General features: G+C 39.7%; 1 protein-coding gene and 1 non-coding gene across 10 annotated transcripts; both read right to left on the bottom strand.

Moving 5' to 3' along the window:
- Positions 1 to 612: 612 nt before the first annotated feature.
- On the bottom strand, positions 613 to 684 carry Trnaq-cug (transfer RNA glutamine (anticodon CUG)). The gene has a single exon. It is a non-coding gene; the product is annotated as a tRNA-Gln (tRNA).
- A 1,920-nt stretch (positions 685 to 2,604) lies between these two features.
- LOC139935457 (uncharacterized) lies at positions 2,605 to 17,351 on the bottom strand. Of its 9 annotated transcripts, none has more exons than XM_071930085.1 (9): positions 16,570 to 16,591; positions 14,292 to 14,586; positions 13,682 to 13,924; positions 12,941 to 13,031; positions 11,400 to 11,527; positions 10,493 to 10,613; positions 9,719 to 9,810; positions 8,754 to 8,894; positions 2,605 to 7,899 (listed from the first exon to the last, which is right to left on the bottom strand). In XM_071930085.1, exons 2-9 carry the CDS (start codon positions 14,565 to 14,567, stop codon positions 5,626 to 5,628), a joined length of 3,366 nt encoding a protein of 1,121 aa, XP_071786186.1. In that variant the 5' UTR covers positions 14,568 to 14,586; positions 16,570 to 16,591; the 3' UTR covers positions 2,605 to 5,625. The 9 variants fall into 9 exon arrangements, with proteins under 9 accessions (XP_071786186.1, XP_071786187.1, XP_071786178.1 ...); XM_071930086.1 differs by lacking the exon at positions 16,570 to 16,591 and adding an exon at positions 14,742 to 14,762; XM_071930077.1 differs by lacking the exon at positions 16,570 to 16,591 and adding an exon at positions 17,113 to 17,351 and having other exon boundaries at positions 2,606 to 7,899; positions 14,292 to 14,589.
- Positions 17,352 to 17,829: the final 478 nt, after the last annotated feature.

Raw genomic sequence — 17,829 nt, 5'->3', positions numbered from 1 at the left:
TTATTTCATGCACTATATGTTGAGAAATGTAACCAGCGCCCCTAAAAAATGATATACATTATTGTGAGTATGAACTCTAAATTTTGGTTTGCATTTTAACTCGAACTGTACTCATTTGGGCATTGAACAAACAGGGAAAAGATAAAATGTACATTATATGAAGGTCCCACCGACTCAGACTGAATCCTCAAATAAATACGGGTTTATCTTTTGAGGATTCCCTTTTTGAATCGAATTAGAAAAATAAATGTCCACAGAATTGAAAAGCACATCGGCAGTGGCCATGTTGATGATGAACAGGACAGAAATCGCGATCCCAAATCCGTGTCTTGACCAAGAAATGAGTCGAAAATTGAATACGAGTTCAAATCCTTAGAGCCTTAGTCAAGTTCCAGGTCAGATAGTCAGACCATGGGTAGCGTCTGACTGACCACAAAATGGTCAAGGACAAGAGTCCTCCTGGAATCTGGGTCAAAAGTTGTGGTAGTGGTACAAAATTATATGAAGTACAAATCAATTATTCTATCTTTAGCAGTTTGAACTTTTATACTTGGGAAAAGGAAAGAACAAGTTTTTAATCTGAAGTGGAAAAAAATTATTCCGATTACATAAAGGTCCCACCGAGATTTGAACTCGGATCGCGAGATTCAGAGTCTCGAGTGCTAACCGTTACACCATGGGGCCGATAGAACACCTCGCGGTGCAACAATACTAAAACCGATTGGGTAGGTTGAGTAAATACACATGGGTGGAATGTAATGTACATTGTAAACGTGCACGAGTCCCGACAAATTATTTACTGTAGTTTTAAGTCGTTGGTCAGTCGCGGTGCGGTGATATCAGAAAAGCTACACCTGGGCCCAATTTCATAGAGCTGCTATAAGCACAAAAATTAGCTTAGCATAACATTTCTTCCTTGATAAAAACAGGTTTACCAACCAAATTTCCATGTGATTTTCAGGATAAGCAAACAAAAGTTGAACACCAGTAACGATCACTATGCAACAAACGGAAATTTGGCTGGTAATAAATCCTGTTTTTATCGGGGAACTTCATTTCATGCTTAGCAAATTTTTGTGCTTAGCAGCTCTATGAAATTGGGCCCTGGACCCGCACACGAGCATTGCAGCAAAATCGAACACTCTGCAGGCGGATTGCCGAAAAAAAGACTGTACTTTTGTACAGTTACGGAGGTGGATAGTGTGTAGTGCACGGACTATCAAATTAATTTTATCATGGAGCAATAAAAAAAATGAAACTAGACTGCTCCATGATTTTATCAGGCAAAGTGGTGAAGCAATCGACAGCCTTGCAGCATAGGAGCTAGCAATAAACTGAATGCAGTCAATGCATGATGCACATCAAAGTTATTTGAATCAGACAAAGAAAATCAGACCCCAAAATCTAATTCTGAGGTCTCGAAATCAAATTCGTGGAAAATGTATTCCTTCTAAAAAACTATGTTTGTTAACAACGTACCTTCAGAGGGAGGGGTTATGTTTTGTACAATTGGTACAATCACCAGCGATCTCCATTACTCATTACCAAGTAAGGTTTTATGCCAACAATTAAAACCAATAGTGGCCGCTGCCTTTAATGCTAATTTTGGTATTTTTAAGCTTTTTTGGTTCATTGTTTCTCTATGTATCGTCTTGTATATTTATATTTTTATGCCAGTGTAAAGTTTGATAAAACTAATGAAATATACAAACAGTCAGGTAAAACAATGGCAAAACCAAGTGAAAGGTCAAAAAGCACTATCCCACAACTGACTTAAAAGGGAAGGTACACGTTTGGTAATTACTTAAACAAATTAACTTGAAGACTGAATTGGTAACGAGCATTTGAGAGCTGTTGATAGTATAAAACATTGTGAGAAACGACTCCAGGCTCTGAAGTAATGTAGTTTTTGAGAAAGAGGTAATTTCTCACTAAAATAATTAAGTTTTATAACATATAAAAAAATATTTCTAGCTAGAAGTCCTTTGTTTACTCCTATCTGAAAGCACATAAATTCGTCCAACAAGGGTGTTTTTCTTTCATAACTTTCTTGCAACTTCGATGACCATATAATTGAACCCAAATGTTCACAGGCTTGCTATGTTATGTTTTTTTATATGATGGGATACACCAAGTGAGAACACTGATCTTTAACAATTACCAAATGTGTACAGTGCCTTTAACGACAGTGGACACTATTGGTAATTGTCAAAGACAAGTCTTCTCACTTTGTGTATCTCAACATGTATAAAATAACAAACCTGTGAAAATTTGGGCTCAATTGGTCGTCAATTGCGAGATAACTTTGAAAGAAAAAACACCCTTGTCACAGGTAGACAATGTACATGTAGTTGTGTGCTTTCAGATGCTTGATTTCGAGACCTCAAATTCTAAATCTGAGGTCTCGGAATCAAATTTGTGGAAAATTACTTCTTTCTCGATAACTACATTACTTCAGATGGAGCCGTTTCTCACAATGTTTTATACTACCAACCTCTCCCCATATACTCGTTACCAAGTAAGGTTTCATGCTAATAAATATTTTGAGTAATTACCAATAGTATTCACTGCCTGTAGGTACTTTGTACAGAAGCAAATTAGAATTTTCGATAAAATGGGTGAATCCTCCAAGTCTCATCATTTAGTCACTGTTAATTTCTCTCTCCAATAAACTAGTGCCGAACATTTTAAAGACGTCTTCGAAAATGACGACCAAAACGGAGGAACTTATTTCAAAATTCATCACTTAATTACTTCTACAATTGAATAGTATAAAAATACTGGCTGCATACTTGTACGGATGCTCTGGTCGCAAGACAATCACGGGGTGAAATCTTCTCTATCATTTCACGCAAACCAAAGCCTTGTGAAAGTGATAAGCAAACATTCACAGAGTGAGTATATTTTGTGACAATTCACAAAAACAATGCATTCAGGATTCGAACTGCCTCTAACTACCGGGCAACCTAGTTGGTAAGACACTGCTCTAGAATTGCAAGGGTCGTGGGTTCGAATCCCACCGGAGTAACATGCCTTTTTCACAGGACTCGGGAAAGTACTGAGTATACAGTGCTAACACACATCGGTGTATGGGTAAAAACCAAAGTTAATATATTCTTTATCCCCAATGCAAATTTAACATCTATTACATTCAATATTTGTTTTATATAACTTTTGAGTATGATGCATTTTCAAATAATCACGGAAATTCAGGATTTTCAGATATTTATTTTATTTTCTCCACGATAAGAGCATTTTCAGTCAAATTAACGTTTATTTTGAGAAATAGGACGCTAAGTTCATAATTTAAAATTCATTTGTTACCCAATGTCCTACCCATCTTTAACGAGACAACCCAATTGTTTCTATTTATGTGCAACTATTTCAGTGCGTCACTAAGCTACATTATGCGCAACTGTCCACTTGTAACGAACTTAAGAGTTTCAAAAAGTTTAAAGGCAGTGGACACTATTGGTAATTACTCAAAATAATTATTGGCATAAAACCTTTCTTGGTGACGAGTAATGGGGAGAGGTTGATGGTATAAAACATTGTGAGAGACGGCTCCCTCTGAAGTGCCATAGTTTTCGAGAAAGAAGTAGTTTTCCACGAATTTGATTTTGAGACCTCAGATTTAGAACTTGAGGTCTCGAAATCAACCATCTAAACACACACAACTTCGTGTGACAAAGGTTATTTTTCTTTCATTATTATCTCGCTACTTCGATGACCGATTGAGCTCAAATTTTCACAGGTTTGTTATTTTATGCATATGTTGAGATACACCAACTGTGAAGGCTAGTCTTTGACAATTACCAATAGTGTCCACTGCCTTTAACTTGCTAGGAATATACAAGTAGCGATTAATCTGAAAATCTGCTTTATGTTCAACAAACAAGACAATGTTTAAAAACTGGATTTTACCTGAATGCCTTTAATTTATGTACAGTTATATTTAGTCACTGCTCATTTTCTCTTCCACAAACCGGTGCAGTACATATTTAAAGATGTTTTTGAAAATGACATAACAAAAAATGGGGAAAAAACTTAATTCAAATGTCACCATTATTATGTTCACTTATTTCTATTTCAAACTAAAACGTCTACATTAAACTTTCAAACACATAAACTTCAAATTGGTAATTAAAGAATGTTTCACGTTCTTGATTATATACAATTGGATTAAAAATTCAAAAGAGAGAAAAACAACTCTCATAAATTGGTCTTAAAATAAAGTGTTGCTCAAGTTGTGAATTAAAGCCTGTTACTTCGAGAAGGTAACATAGGTAAATTTTGCCACTATTTTCCCTAGTCATCGCCTTGGTCGCCCTTGAACAAAAGATTGTGCAAGTCTCATGCACAATCAAACAATAGGATCCATGTAAGTGCACCAAATTGGTTCCCCGACATGTTAAAGCAACAGGGGTCCGAAATTGTTCCATGAGACTTGCTCAGTCTTTAGAAATTTACAATTGCCCTTAGATATTGCCTTGGTGTCCTTGTTCTTTGAATGAACAAAGCATCAGGCCCGTGAATTCTTAATAAATGAAGCTTGCCTGTGCCAAAAAAGTTTATTTTATTTTAAGTATTACATACAAAGTGAAGAACCTGAGAACAAAAGATGTCCAAAGGACTTGAAAAACTAAGTGGACCTTACACCTGTCCATGCAGTTTTTTTGTTTTTGTATAGCTATGATTGAAGAATATGTTTTTGTACAGAACAAAGGAACTGCCACATGTGTAAACGAGGATCAGAGAGTGTGGGTGAAAAAAATGACTTTGATATTGAATCACTTGGTAACTCGCACATAAACTAGTGCCCACAATCACACATTGTACAGTGGTATACGCCTTCCTAATATTTATGCATGAGTGCGTCATGATTCTAACCCAAATCGAGGCTATAGGCGCAGCCTTTGCAATGGGTGAGGGACGTGCGCCTGAAGTCTCATTTTGGGTAAGAATTATGACGTCATGCATAAATATTAAGAAAGCCGTATTACATATACATCCAAATTGTAAACTTTGTGAGATATCAAAGTGAAGAACCTAGCCCATCCAGGCACATAACACATATTAGATTCTATTCTGTTACAAAGTACTAGCCATGCGTACAATAAAAATGAATATGGTGGCCACTGAAAAGCAGCATGGCGGAACACTTAACTTCATTAAATATAGGCACTGTTTGCTGTGACATCCTCTTCCAAGCATAATGAAATCAGAAATGATTTCATTCAAAAAAGCAATTAATTAAAAAGATACAATACAAAATACAATTATCAATTAACCTAATATCTACACTGGCAAACTTTTGGGGGAATTGGATTTTAACAAAGTGATGGTTAAGTTTACACTGCTAAATATATTCACCAGCAATGCTTTGCAAAAACTCTCCATCTGAGATCAAACAGAAAATAGTTCCGACGCTATGAATTTGGTATTTTGCAGTGAATAACGAACACTAATTAAACACTACTTGTAGCTTTGGAAAATGAAAATTTGCATAATAATAAGATCGCTGTTAAAAGTTACAGGCTTTTGACACTTAATAACAATTGATTGAAGAAACGGTTCAAAGAATGGATATACACAATTGAAACATGAAGACCAGTTCCCTAGTGATTACTGCTCTTCAACAAAGAGGTAGATAGTTCCGTCATCAGCGACTTCTTCATCATCTTCTTCTTCCTCTTCAGCATCTTGGCTTATTGCCTGATTTGCTGGGACTAGAATGGACTCTTGTTGTGTGATGACGTTGGGATTGCTCTCTACAGCAGGCTGTGCCTTCTTCTGCCCTTCCACTTTTGTTGGCACGGCTGCGTCAGCGGGGCTCTCATCTGGGACCGTCTTAGCAACTGTTTTCTTCTCTGTCTTCTCCACCTTAAGCTTTGCTGGGGACGCTTCTTGCTTCTTCTGTGGTTCTTCTTCAGCTGTACCCTCAGCAGATCCTTCAGCTGATCCTTCAGCTGATGCTTCAGCAGATTCTTCGGCTGATCCTTCTTCAGCTGATCCTTCTTCAGCTGATGTTGACTGCCCTTCCGGTTGAACCATGATGATCTGCTGGGGTAAGACCTCCTGTGCCATTTCTTCCTCTTCCTCAGCTCCCTGGGTTCCCTCAGGCTCTTCTTCCTGCTGGATGTTGGTCATGGCTCCGTTGACAAATTGGACATCGCTACCCAGGTTCTCCATGGATTCCTCTGTGTTATGAGAGACGGTCAGCACTGTGACCGGACCACCCTGCTCACCTTGGATAATCTGTAGTGTGCCGTCTGCTGTACCCTGCTGCATGGCAGCCTGGATAGCTTCAGCATCCTCTTGCGACAGCTGCAGGGTGTTCCCGTGCTCATCAACAATCTGGTGCTGTTGTTCCGACATTGCCATCCTTTGTCGGCGGGTCACCTTCTTGCTAGGAGAGACACCGATCTCGGCCGAATCTCTCCGTTTTCGCTTCAGGAGTGTAGTTGTACCTGTAGCTTCAGTCTCATCTACCTCCGGATTGATGTTGTGCTTCTTCTGCAAGTGATTGACGAGGGTCTGTTTGTGCTTGAATGTTTCGTTGCAATCGTCGCACTGGAAGGGGCGTTCCCCGGTGTGGACCCTCATGTGGACGACCAGGTGACGCTTCTGTGGGGCAGAGTACTCGCACTCAAGACACTGGTAAATTTTCTCACCCTTGTGTGTCTTCTGGTGCTGCATGAAGCTGTACCGGTCCGTGAAGCCGTTCTCGCAGACTTTGCAGATGAGCGGCTGTCCCTGGGTGTGCATCTTACGGATGTGGGTTTTCATGTCTGCATGACGCCCGAATGTGGTTTCGCAGTACTCACACCTGTGAGCAGGGCGGGAACCAGCATGCTTCCACAGATGCTCCTTCAGGCTACTCTTCTGGGAGAAACTCTGCTCACACTCCCCGCACTGGAACGGCTTCTCACCAGTATGAACTCGCATGTGACGCTTCAGCTTGTAGTTGTCTGTGCTGGCATAGTCGCACAAGGTACATCGGTAAGGCTTCTCACCTGTATGGGACCTCATGTGACGTTTGATCTTGCTGGCCTCTACGCTGTAATACTCACAGAGAGGACACTTGTGTGGTTTTTCATGGGTGTGGATGTACTTCATGTGTCTACCCAGCTCTCCAGAGGTTCCAAAGGCCTTGTCGCATACCTCACACTTGTATGGCTTGGTACCTGTATGTGTGTTGAGGTGATTACGGAGAAGTGTAGAGGTGCGGAAGATTCTGCCGCACTTGTTGCACTCATGGACCTTCGGCTCACGAGGGCTGGCAGGAGACTTCTTGGCACGCCCAAGGACCTGATCAATGAGTCGCCCATCGTCAAACTTAGGAACCATGTACTTCTTCCTTTTCTTGGGAGAGTCCTTTTCATCTATGTTTGGTTTGGTGACAGGTTCATCGTCGTTGTCTCCAGCGTAAAAATCATAAACGGAATGGTCCTGGATGGTTCTCTGTCCATCCTCTCCTTCCACAACCTCCCTGACGATAACAATCTGGGTGTTCATCGGAACCACGACCTCTTCATGCTCCTCAGACACGACCAGTCCCTCCCCTTCTTCTTCTCCGACTTCAGCTTGACGTTTTCGTGGCGACCGGCGGATAGTGATGACTTTCTCTTTGGAATCCTTTATGGTGCTAATACCCGGGGGCTGGAGCTCAATGAATGACGGTGGCTCTCGGCCTTCTTGGATGATAGCTGCATTGGCAACGGCTCTCTCTTCTTCATCTTCCTCAGTTGGTTGGACGATGACTTCGTTAGAGGTAGCAGCACCAGTTGGAACCTCACTGCCTTCCTGGGTTACGATTGTACCACCTGGCTGTTCAGTACCATCAGCCTGGATGATTGTGTACACCTGTGTGCTGTTATTGGCACCCTCTGAAGAAGCCTATTAGGCAAGTGAGAAAAAGAAAAAGGAAATTGTTTTAAAAAAAACTACATCATTGTTTTTAGACCCAGTAAACACACCATGAACTGTCCTGTGAAAATTTCCTTAGTGAAAACGGTGAAAGAAGGTTTATGTTTGGCGGGGATTATTTCGCAACTGGTATTATAAGGGTGATACGAAAAAGGTTATTAATGTATATTATTGTTATTAGGCTTGCTCTGATTGCAGCAATTCAAATTCCTTCAAATTGGAGTGGAAAGCAACAAGTTTGAGTACTGTTTACAAATCACACTGAGGAAACAAAACCAAGAACTTTGACATTTTATTGCCGATCTCCATGATTTTTTTAATTATTAGACCCTTTTTTTACTTTGTTTGCTGTAAATCAAAATCAATATCTTCAATGTGTAGGATTTGAAACTTTGCATGGTGGAAATCTTCTGGAAAAAGCTCAGAGCATACTGATCAAAATGTTGAATTGAAACCAACAGTTCTTTTCAGAACCACCCAAACTCATTAGAGTTAGTCATTACATGGTGTTACTGCAAACCTTTCTATATCTTCAATGTGACTATAGAGTTTGTAAAATTGACCTTTGAAAACAAGCTTCCTGTCATGTAACAATATGTGCTTCACAACCCCTATATTATTACAGTGCAGGGCTCGATTTATTTTTATTTTTACAGTAGTCGTGACTATTTTGTAGTTGTCAATGCGGCACGATTAACCGAATAGTTGAAAAACGGCAGTCACGACTACACTAATCAATCAATAGTCACGACTACGACACAAGTCCCACTGGTCGCCCAGGCTTAGAGGAGATAGATGAAAAGGTTCTTGAGGAGGCAACTTACCTGAGTGAAGGCTATCTGGGAGCCATCTTGGTTGACAGGAATGAACTGTTGGCCTTGGCTGTTCTCATAGACAATGCTGTTGCCCACCATGCTGACTGGCGCACCAGTATTGTTATCATTCTGCATAGCCACCATTAGCACCTATGGGAAAATTGATCATATTATATGAATAATGAACGTTTTGCATTCATGCAATGGAGAACATATATCCGTTCGTTGAAAAATTGTGAAGTAGCATGACCAATGAGACAGATCTTCTCTCTTAATGCTTGATTAACTCGTTTTGAATCTGGGGTGAATTCCACAAAGATATAAGACTAGTCTTATCTCTAGTTGGGCTTTACTCTCGTCCTAACTTAGGACTAGCCGTACGTTGTTCATATCTCCTTAAACTAGTCCTAAGTTAGGACTAGTCCTTACTCTTTGTGAAATCGATCCCTGGTCTTGTAAAATAAATTTGTTCCAGTGAAAGTGTTGAGCTACAAGTCCTGCAAATTTGTGGATAACACCTTGCCCCCAGATTTGAGCCCTTAGGGTTATGTCACACGAGGCAATTTACAGGCAACAGTTCCAGGCAATCTCCATGAAGAAAAAGCATTCACATTTGAATGTTCACCTATTCTCTTGTGGATTGTAATACAATGTTGAAACATGGCCTGTTTGCTACCAAAGTGGTCCGGTAGCCTGCACTGCAGTTGGTTGCCTGCAAACAGCCTGCAAAAGTTGCCTCGTGTGACAAAGCCCTTAAAAATACAGTGTTTTTGGCATCGACACATTAATTTAGAAACATGGAAAATTGTGACTAAGTTTACGAACAGATGTAACCTTTGCAATGACATTTGTTGTTGTCCATGGCATCATTGACCATGTGTTTTCATAATCACAGATTAACAACAAATCGTGTGGACTACTCAAAAGTCAGATCCAGTGGAGAAGTGAAAACAAAAACCAAAGCAAAATGTTACCTGCTGTTGTTGCTGCACCATGTTGCCGTGTTGATCTACATGCTGCACCATGACAACTTGCTCACCCTCCATGTTCTGAAGACCTTCGAGTCCTGAGAACAGAGACGGAGAAAAGCTCCGGTTAATCTTCTTGTTACTAAATTTTTCCAGCATTAAGAAAAATGTCTGGGCTCTTCTAAAGTGCTTTTGTTGGAGGTTATAAGATCAGTTCCAGCATTCTACAAGAATCTGTAAAAGGTTCAAATCCCACTTGAGTAGAATGCCATTTGTGTCCTTGAGCAAGACACACAGACCTTTAGTACGCTGTCACCATCTTGGTCATGTTCCCTGTTTCCATAACAGTATTGAATGATCGCGCAAACATGGCACCAGACTATGTTTTTGTCTAGCCTCAGTTTGGTTTCAATGAGTTGGAATGGAGTAAAATCAAGATGGCAACAGCCTGATAAAGGTCTACAGAGATGGTGCTAGCTTAGTGCGCTATATACTTTGCAGCCCAGGCTGTATACTCACCGGGGAGGTTTGAGGAATGAGTGACCAGGGGTAACAATGTTTGAAGTACAATGATCATTCTTTGGAATAAAGCCCCGTTCATACTTCCTGCGAATGCGATAAGAATGTTGACGTCACAAATTGGCAACAATTAATTCGCATCAGTCCTGCGAAAATATTGCTGCGAAAAAAACAGCCATGTCCTGTCAATATTCACTTTGCATTCGCAGGAATTATGAACCGGACTTAAGAGTCAACATTTTTCTAGTGTGTGAATCTGACCTTGTATAGTGATATTCTGATGACCTGTGCCCTCTATTCCTTGGATGAAAGCTTGCCCCATGGTATCGGATACAGCTCCGGCATCAGACACTGCAACCACTGACGGACTCTGAGATACAATCTGCACAAGGAGGAAATCAAATACAAGAAATCAGGCCTTGAACTTCACTCTTGATGGTGCACATCAATTTTTCCTCTGATATAGACCAATCCGACGAAACAAAAATTGGAAGCGCCCTCTATTGTATTTTTTTACACTTGCGGTGTCTTTTTGTGCACAATCTAGCAATGAAGACACCGCAGCAAATGGCGCGCAGTGCTCAACACTTGCGCGCCCGGTGTGTGCCCGGATTTGTCTATAGGGCACTTCTAGGGGAAAAAGGTGAAAGTTTCTGTTATAACCTTGCAGAGGGCACAACAGTAAAAAAAAACAGGGCACCACAGCGATTGCTTCAAAATGTAACAAAATACATATCGGGTTAAGATTACCAACTAAATACCATTATACGTAACACAAAATGCAACTGGTATCTTTCCTTAGTTGTGTTTAGCAAAAAAAGGTTAGGCAATATTTTCTGCTTTGCAGCTCTATAAAATTGGGCCCTGCAGCTGATTTCACGAAACGCTAGTTAGGCAAGTACCTCACCTAATTTGAATGTCCGGTTAATGGAGAATAGTTTTTCCTAATCGCAACCGCGAATACAATATTTAAACTAACCGAATAGCCGCAAGGGGCGCGGATGCCTTGTAATAAATGGGATAGTCCTCTAATTACAACCAAGAAACCGGATTCCTATTATCTGCGATCCGCAAAGTCCTAAGATTAATCCTAAGTTAGGAAGAAATGGGCAATATTGGGCCTTGGTAATTAAGCTGTAGGTTACCCTATCACTTCAGCATCACTTACCGGTTGTGTAGCAATGTTGGCCGAGGCGTTGGCCAGAAGCTGAAGAGTCTGAGTGATGTCCATTGCAGTGGCCTCCTCAGCAGAATTAGCCTCCATGTGAACATGCTGGGGGGTCTCATTCTCCTGACCTGGAACACAAGATAAACAAATTAATAATAATATTAAAGTCACCTGGAAATAGAATTTGTTTTCTTTCAAACATAAGAGTATATGCTTACGAACAATAAAACAATTTTTTTAGTAATTGTTTGTCACGATTTATATGTTTAAAAAGTATATAAAGTTGTTTGGGGGGCTGACTCCGCCTACCCCTTTTGTGACGTCATTCAAGGCAGACACACGTGCAAAGTACATGTACGTCCAAGTCGTGAGTTGGTACATTTCAAAAAGTGTTTTTCTGCATTCAGCAGCAATACACCTGGTCGGCATTGCCGCAAAAAAAAAAATTGTTTTTTCTTTTTTAAACGTACAAACTCACGACTTGGTCCGTACATGTACTTTGCAATTGTGTTTACTATACGCATTACAGGCAAAGTCTGCCTCGATTGACGTCACGAACAGCGCCCTCTCGGGTCGGGGTCTACTCTTAAATTTGTAAATAACATAAGAACTGATTTTTTAAAACCTTAGTTAACTGTTTATTCATATTCAACTCATCAAAACACATATATCAGTGACAAAAGCTTTATTTTGAAAAAATACCACTTCCAGGTGACTTTAATAATAATAGCTAACTATAGCAATCATATCCGTCACCTAATGATGGTAAAGGCACTTCAACACTTAGTATTTTCCTGCAATTATGTGGGACAATATTTAAATTTTGAGACCTATTTTCTTTTTACATGTGCTGTGGCATAATATGCTGTCGATCTGGCCAGGAACATCGGGGCGAGCCCCTTCTCTTTACGATAAGTGCATGGAGTTCTTTTACCTGCGTTACTCAAAACACAGACCAAAGGCTTTACTTCCCACCTTGCTTATTAAGGACACAGTGTCTTTCTTAAGGACACAGGTGTGTTGACTGTGACTCAAACCCACACTCTGATCAGAAACACCAGAGCTTGAGTTCAGTGCTCTTGTTTGACCACTAAGCCAGAACCACCCATTGTTTGGCCTTTTTTGCAACATCCCCATTAGATTTGTACATGAAAGTCTATAGAGAGCATCCACGCAAGTCACATGGCCAAATTTAATGCTGTTTGGTTGAACATCATACAAATTCAGGAATAAACTTATTTTTTTTCGTACAAGAATTTACAGACACACACGATGTGGCGTTCTTGAATTTTCAACAAAAATTCACTAAAAGTACATCAAATAAAATATTATTTTACACCATCTTGATGTAAGAATAGAGACTTGTAATTTTGTCTCAACTTTCATCTCTATCTACAGATGGAATGCAATAGACGCCATTGATGAATTGTGCACACTTTTGTGAAGAGCTATCACTGAGAGCCTTGCATAACGATACATGTGTGTACATTCCCATTGCTTTACATCAAAGATGGGGGGGGGGGGGTTGTTTTTTAACCAACCTTGTTGCTGAACTACATCAGCCAGTTGATGTGCAACCTCTTGCTGACTCCCAGCGGCTTTGGCTTGCTCTGATTCTCCCTGCTCTTCAAGCTGTATCATTCAAATGTAAACAAAAACTGATTATTAATGTGCGATGTCAAGTTCATATTCCACCTACATGTACACTGCTTCAACCAGCCAACTATCTGACCATTTAATATTAACAACTCTGGTATATGAATAAGAAGACTTCTAAAGTAAAAGAGTAGGTGTTGAGGTCAGTTTTTAAACAAACAAAAACCTGTTTTTCCCTCGAGTACGTGTAGAGACTGTATACGGCTGAAACTGTTACTTGTGTTGTCTTTCTTTATAATTTTGCCTTAACTGAGCACTAACTATGGTGACAAACCAATCTATGATTAAGAACCAGTAAAGGCAGTGGACACTTTTGGTAATTACGTGTACTAAAAAATCAAACCTTACATGGCAACAAGTAAAGGGGAGAGGTTGATAGTATAAAACATTGTGAGAAACGGCTTCCTCTGAAGTAACGGGTTTTCGAGAAAATCTAATTTTCCACAAATTTGTTTTCGAGACCTCAGAATTAGATTTCTCAACTTCAATGACCAATTGAGCTCAAATTTTCACAGGTTTGTTATTTTATGCATTTGCTGAGATAATGAGAAGATTGTTCCAGTGTCTCAAAAAAAACAATGAAAAAAAACAGAATTTGAAAATTGCAAATTGATCAGGAAACCCACCTGCATGGGTTCTCCAACAGCGACATCTTGTGGTTGTACAGCAGCAACAAACTCGACCTGTTCTTCCATCGCCTCTTCAGCCGGCTGCACCATGGACTCTTTAGGCTGTGCGGCTTCCACTGCTACTGGTTGGGCAACTTCTTGCTGCTGCTGCTGCTGCTGCTGCAGCTGCTGTTGCTGCTGATGGTGCATGGCTGCCACCTGCTCAGGCAGCTCAGACAAAGTTACAGCAACTGCGGCAACCTTCATCAGTAAGTAAATGATAACAAAAGATCCCATCATTATTTCATAGTAAAAATTACGAATATCCTTCCAAGAATGTTATGCACTCCTTAGACAGATGACTAAGATCTCTACAAATTACTGTTCCAGATAAAAGCTTAAAAACCATTTCTGATGTATGCTTTTGATACATGTGTTATCATGAAGGAACGCTTTTCAACAAAGTTAACCCTGAGTGAGGCATGTTACTTGCAATCCTTGCTTGATTATATTACATTTAATATAGAAAAAATAACCTTGCGTTACAGTTGTGAAGGAAAAAAAACAGTCACACATCTCATATAGTTTGAGAATGACATTTATCTGAGATGAAATAATCTTGGGCTACCTGTTCGAGTTGATCTTGACTTTGAGTGTCGCCAGAGGGAGCAGCGACAGCCGGGGTGGTTGTTGACGACAGCTCCTCATTGAAGTTCTGCAGGTAGGTCTCCAGTACGTTGATGGAGGCAGCTGCAGCGATGCTGTCCCCTGCTGCTACGCTAGCAGCAGCAGGGACAACACCGTCACCTGATGCTGTGCTGGCATCAGCTGCAGCCTCCTCGGTAGCTGGATTCTTGTCGTCGGCTGCTACCACCGATTGGGAACCCTCCGAATTGGCTTCCATTATTAGCTTGATTTCTCACCTGCTAATGAAAAATTTAAAAGGAATCTTCAGTTTTAATTGAAGAGACAACGTCGTTCTGTAAGCTTTTAATTAAGATTGGCCAACCATTATTTAGATATTTAATAGAAGGAAATTTGCATAAGGGATAATAAAGAATATTAATTTTGATTTTACCCACATACACCAATGTGTGTTAGCACTGAATACTAAGTACTTTCCCCGAGCTCTGTGGAAAAAAAAATCCACGTCATATTCCTTGAGTCAAACAGCGAGTATACATGTATTGTACAAAGCTAACACATACTTCTATGAAGAAGCAGGGCCTAACTTCATAAAGCCTGTAAGCACAAAAACCTGCTAAGCACAGGAAAATCTGGCTTAGCAAAACTGGTTACCAGCCAACATTCCAATACGTTAACATTGTTGTTTACTGGTGCCCCTCTCATTTTTTTTCATGTAGTCAGATAAATGTAGAGTTACTTTGTATTACAGCAGATGAAACAAGTTCTCTACTCCACAATATTATTGAAAATTTAGCCTATATATGTACAATCAGAAACTAGACGCAGTAACTGGGGCTGTACGCCTTTTTTTTTCGAATTTTTTACATTCTCTGTAGTACGACAGAGAATGTAACAGTTTTCGAAGAAAAGGAGTACAGCGCCCCAGTTGGGTCCTACTACTTGCCGTCAACTCGCCGTCAACTCGTTTGCGCCGTCAACTCGCCATCAACTCCTCCAATATACATTTAAAATCCACAAAAGAAGCATAGAACTGTAAAGTATCAGCTCAAAGAGAATTTGCGTAATTTTTAGGTCATATTTCGGAATAAAAAATGAGTTTTTTTCTCATGAAAATAATTTTTCAAAGCCGAAAAACTGTCGGCCGCCATCTTGCTTTTTCACATTGATTAGTCTTGGCCCAAGTTGTCAATGATTGGTATTTTTTTTCTTTATCAACACAAAGTCGTTTTTGTGATTAAATTTTGACCGAAAACCATGAGAAATATGAAGTTTAGTCCAGACTTAACACTTCAGTGCCCCTTTTTATAGATTTTTCATGTAAATTTAATGAGTTGACGGCACGAAAATGAGTTGACGGAAGGAATATGAGTTGACGGCGAGTTGACGGCAAGTAGTAGGACCGCCCCAGTTACTGTGGGTCTAATCAGAAACTACATTTTTTTTTCTGAAAAATTAAATAACCCACCTCATGAGCATGTATTGATACATTAGTACAGTAGGCCTAATTGTATTAAGGTTGTCGAAACCTCTCAGGCCATTAACTATTTTTTGCATGATATATCTTTTGCACCAAATTTCTGCGCTAACTGTGTAGTAAAGAAAACCAAGTGTTTGTAAACGTGCAACCCCACAGTTGGGAAAAGTTTCCGTATGGCGCCACCACTTTTTCACTCAAAATAAAATAATATAGTATTTAATTTACCTGATTGATATATCCCTTTTTGTAAAAATGAGTGAAAAAGTGGTGGCGCCATACGGAAAGTTAGCCCACAGTTGCACTAAATACCGACAATTCACAACCCCCCACAACAAAAGGAGATTTTAACAGGAGATTTGAAAAATTGTATTTTAATTGTAAACATTGTGGGGGGTTTTTACCCAGAAGTTAGTAACAAACGAAAATATTCCTGGTTCATTGAGGCTGGAGAAGGGTCAGTTAAGTTGCTGGCACAGACTTGTTAAATTTAAAGGACCCAATTTTAATTTAATAACAACTTTTTTTTTAACAAACCAAAAACTTCAAAATAAAAGCCCCCAAAAATTTCATATCTGGTTTAGTAGTTCTGTTCATTATTCAGCATGTTTAGTGATGTGAACCAACCCAGGCATTAGGCCAAACTAATTGCTTATTATATAACATAATTTAAAGCAATTTATTTTCAAATCAAAAGTGGCAAAAAATCTTCTAACCAAAACATGTCTGTCTTTTTTTCCCATGACATGGTCTGAAAAAAGGTCAATTCACACAAAGGCCACACCTTGTCTTTACTATTTAATATTTCCAACAATATTGCCAGGTGAAAAACAACCCAAAATATCTCCGATGATATTCAAAACAACGACCTACTATTCCTCTTCGAGACCAAGATAAATTTCGGACTAAACAAGAGCCAACGGCAGCGGGAAAGTGGCGCTCTACAGCCGCCTAGCGTCCAAATTTCGACAGCGTCATTTTGGGTCTTCATTTGCATAAACTTATCAAGCCCCCTGCAGAATTTGGGTGACGCTTGGGGGCGCAAGATTACAAAACAACAGCCAAAAAGTTACAAAGATTCCACTTTTATGGACATAAACTCAAAGAATGGTAAGTTAGGTACCTTTGCATCTAATGATCTTCAGGAACTGGTGACAACTGAGGTAGAAATCTGTTGTAAAATGTTGCAGGTTCACCGTGAAAAAAAGACAACTCCACGATTCATTTGCATAAATCCCAAGCGAAGCAGCCAAAAACACAACGACGTCAGGGGGCGCTAACCAGATTGGGAAGCATTTTACGGGAAATATTCATCGAAATAACTTACCTGTAGTACTGCAGCAACCTTCGATCGTGTCTTATTCAATCCACAACAATATTTGGAGACAAATTTGTGAGATAAATGCGTATTTCGATGCAAAAAATGCACGAAAAGATCCCAGACAATGGCACCTTTAGGAAGCAAGATGGCGCTCTTTGAATACGCATGCCCGTTGACTTAAAATGGTTTACTTATGCTCGCCCGACGACTCTTTAAGTTCGTACAAATATTTAACAAATCTGTTAAGATTTTACAAAGGCCTTACTTGCAAAGAATTATCAATAAAACACAAAAATATTTTTAAAATAGTAAACATGTATTTAATAAACTATATTTTTAATGTATCAAAGGTTCCATGAAAAAGCCTTGTCTTCTTGTATTTCTTTAACATAAAACAGCTGTAGGAACAGAACAATAACGACGCACACACGTTGACAATCAAGGATGGTCCCGCTTTCTGTGTGCACGTGATATAATGTAGATATATAATTTACACACAGAAATAGTCGGTTATTCGTTATCCCATGGAGCAATCTAGTTTATTGCTCCGCGTCGTGTCTATTTCTACCTCCATGGTTATCCCTCCTCCATGGTTATCCTGATAACAGCGAATTTCTTTTTCTTTTTGAGCTGCCGTTCTTGACGGATATAATACGAACTCTGGCTGACAGTACACCGTGTTAAGTTGGACCCTGAATCTTGAGGAAAGAAAATTATGTTTTC

Source organism: Asterias amurensis, chromosome 3 (assembly GCF_032118995.1).
Source record: "Asterias amurensis chromosome 3, ASM3211899v1".
Taxonomy (NCBI): domain Eukaryota; kingdom Metazoa; phylum Echinodermata; class Asteroidea; order Forcipulatida; family Asteriidae; genus Asterias; species Asterias amurensis.
This window is presented reverse-complemented; position numbering and strand designations above follow the sequence as displayed.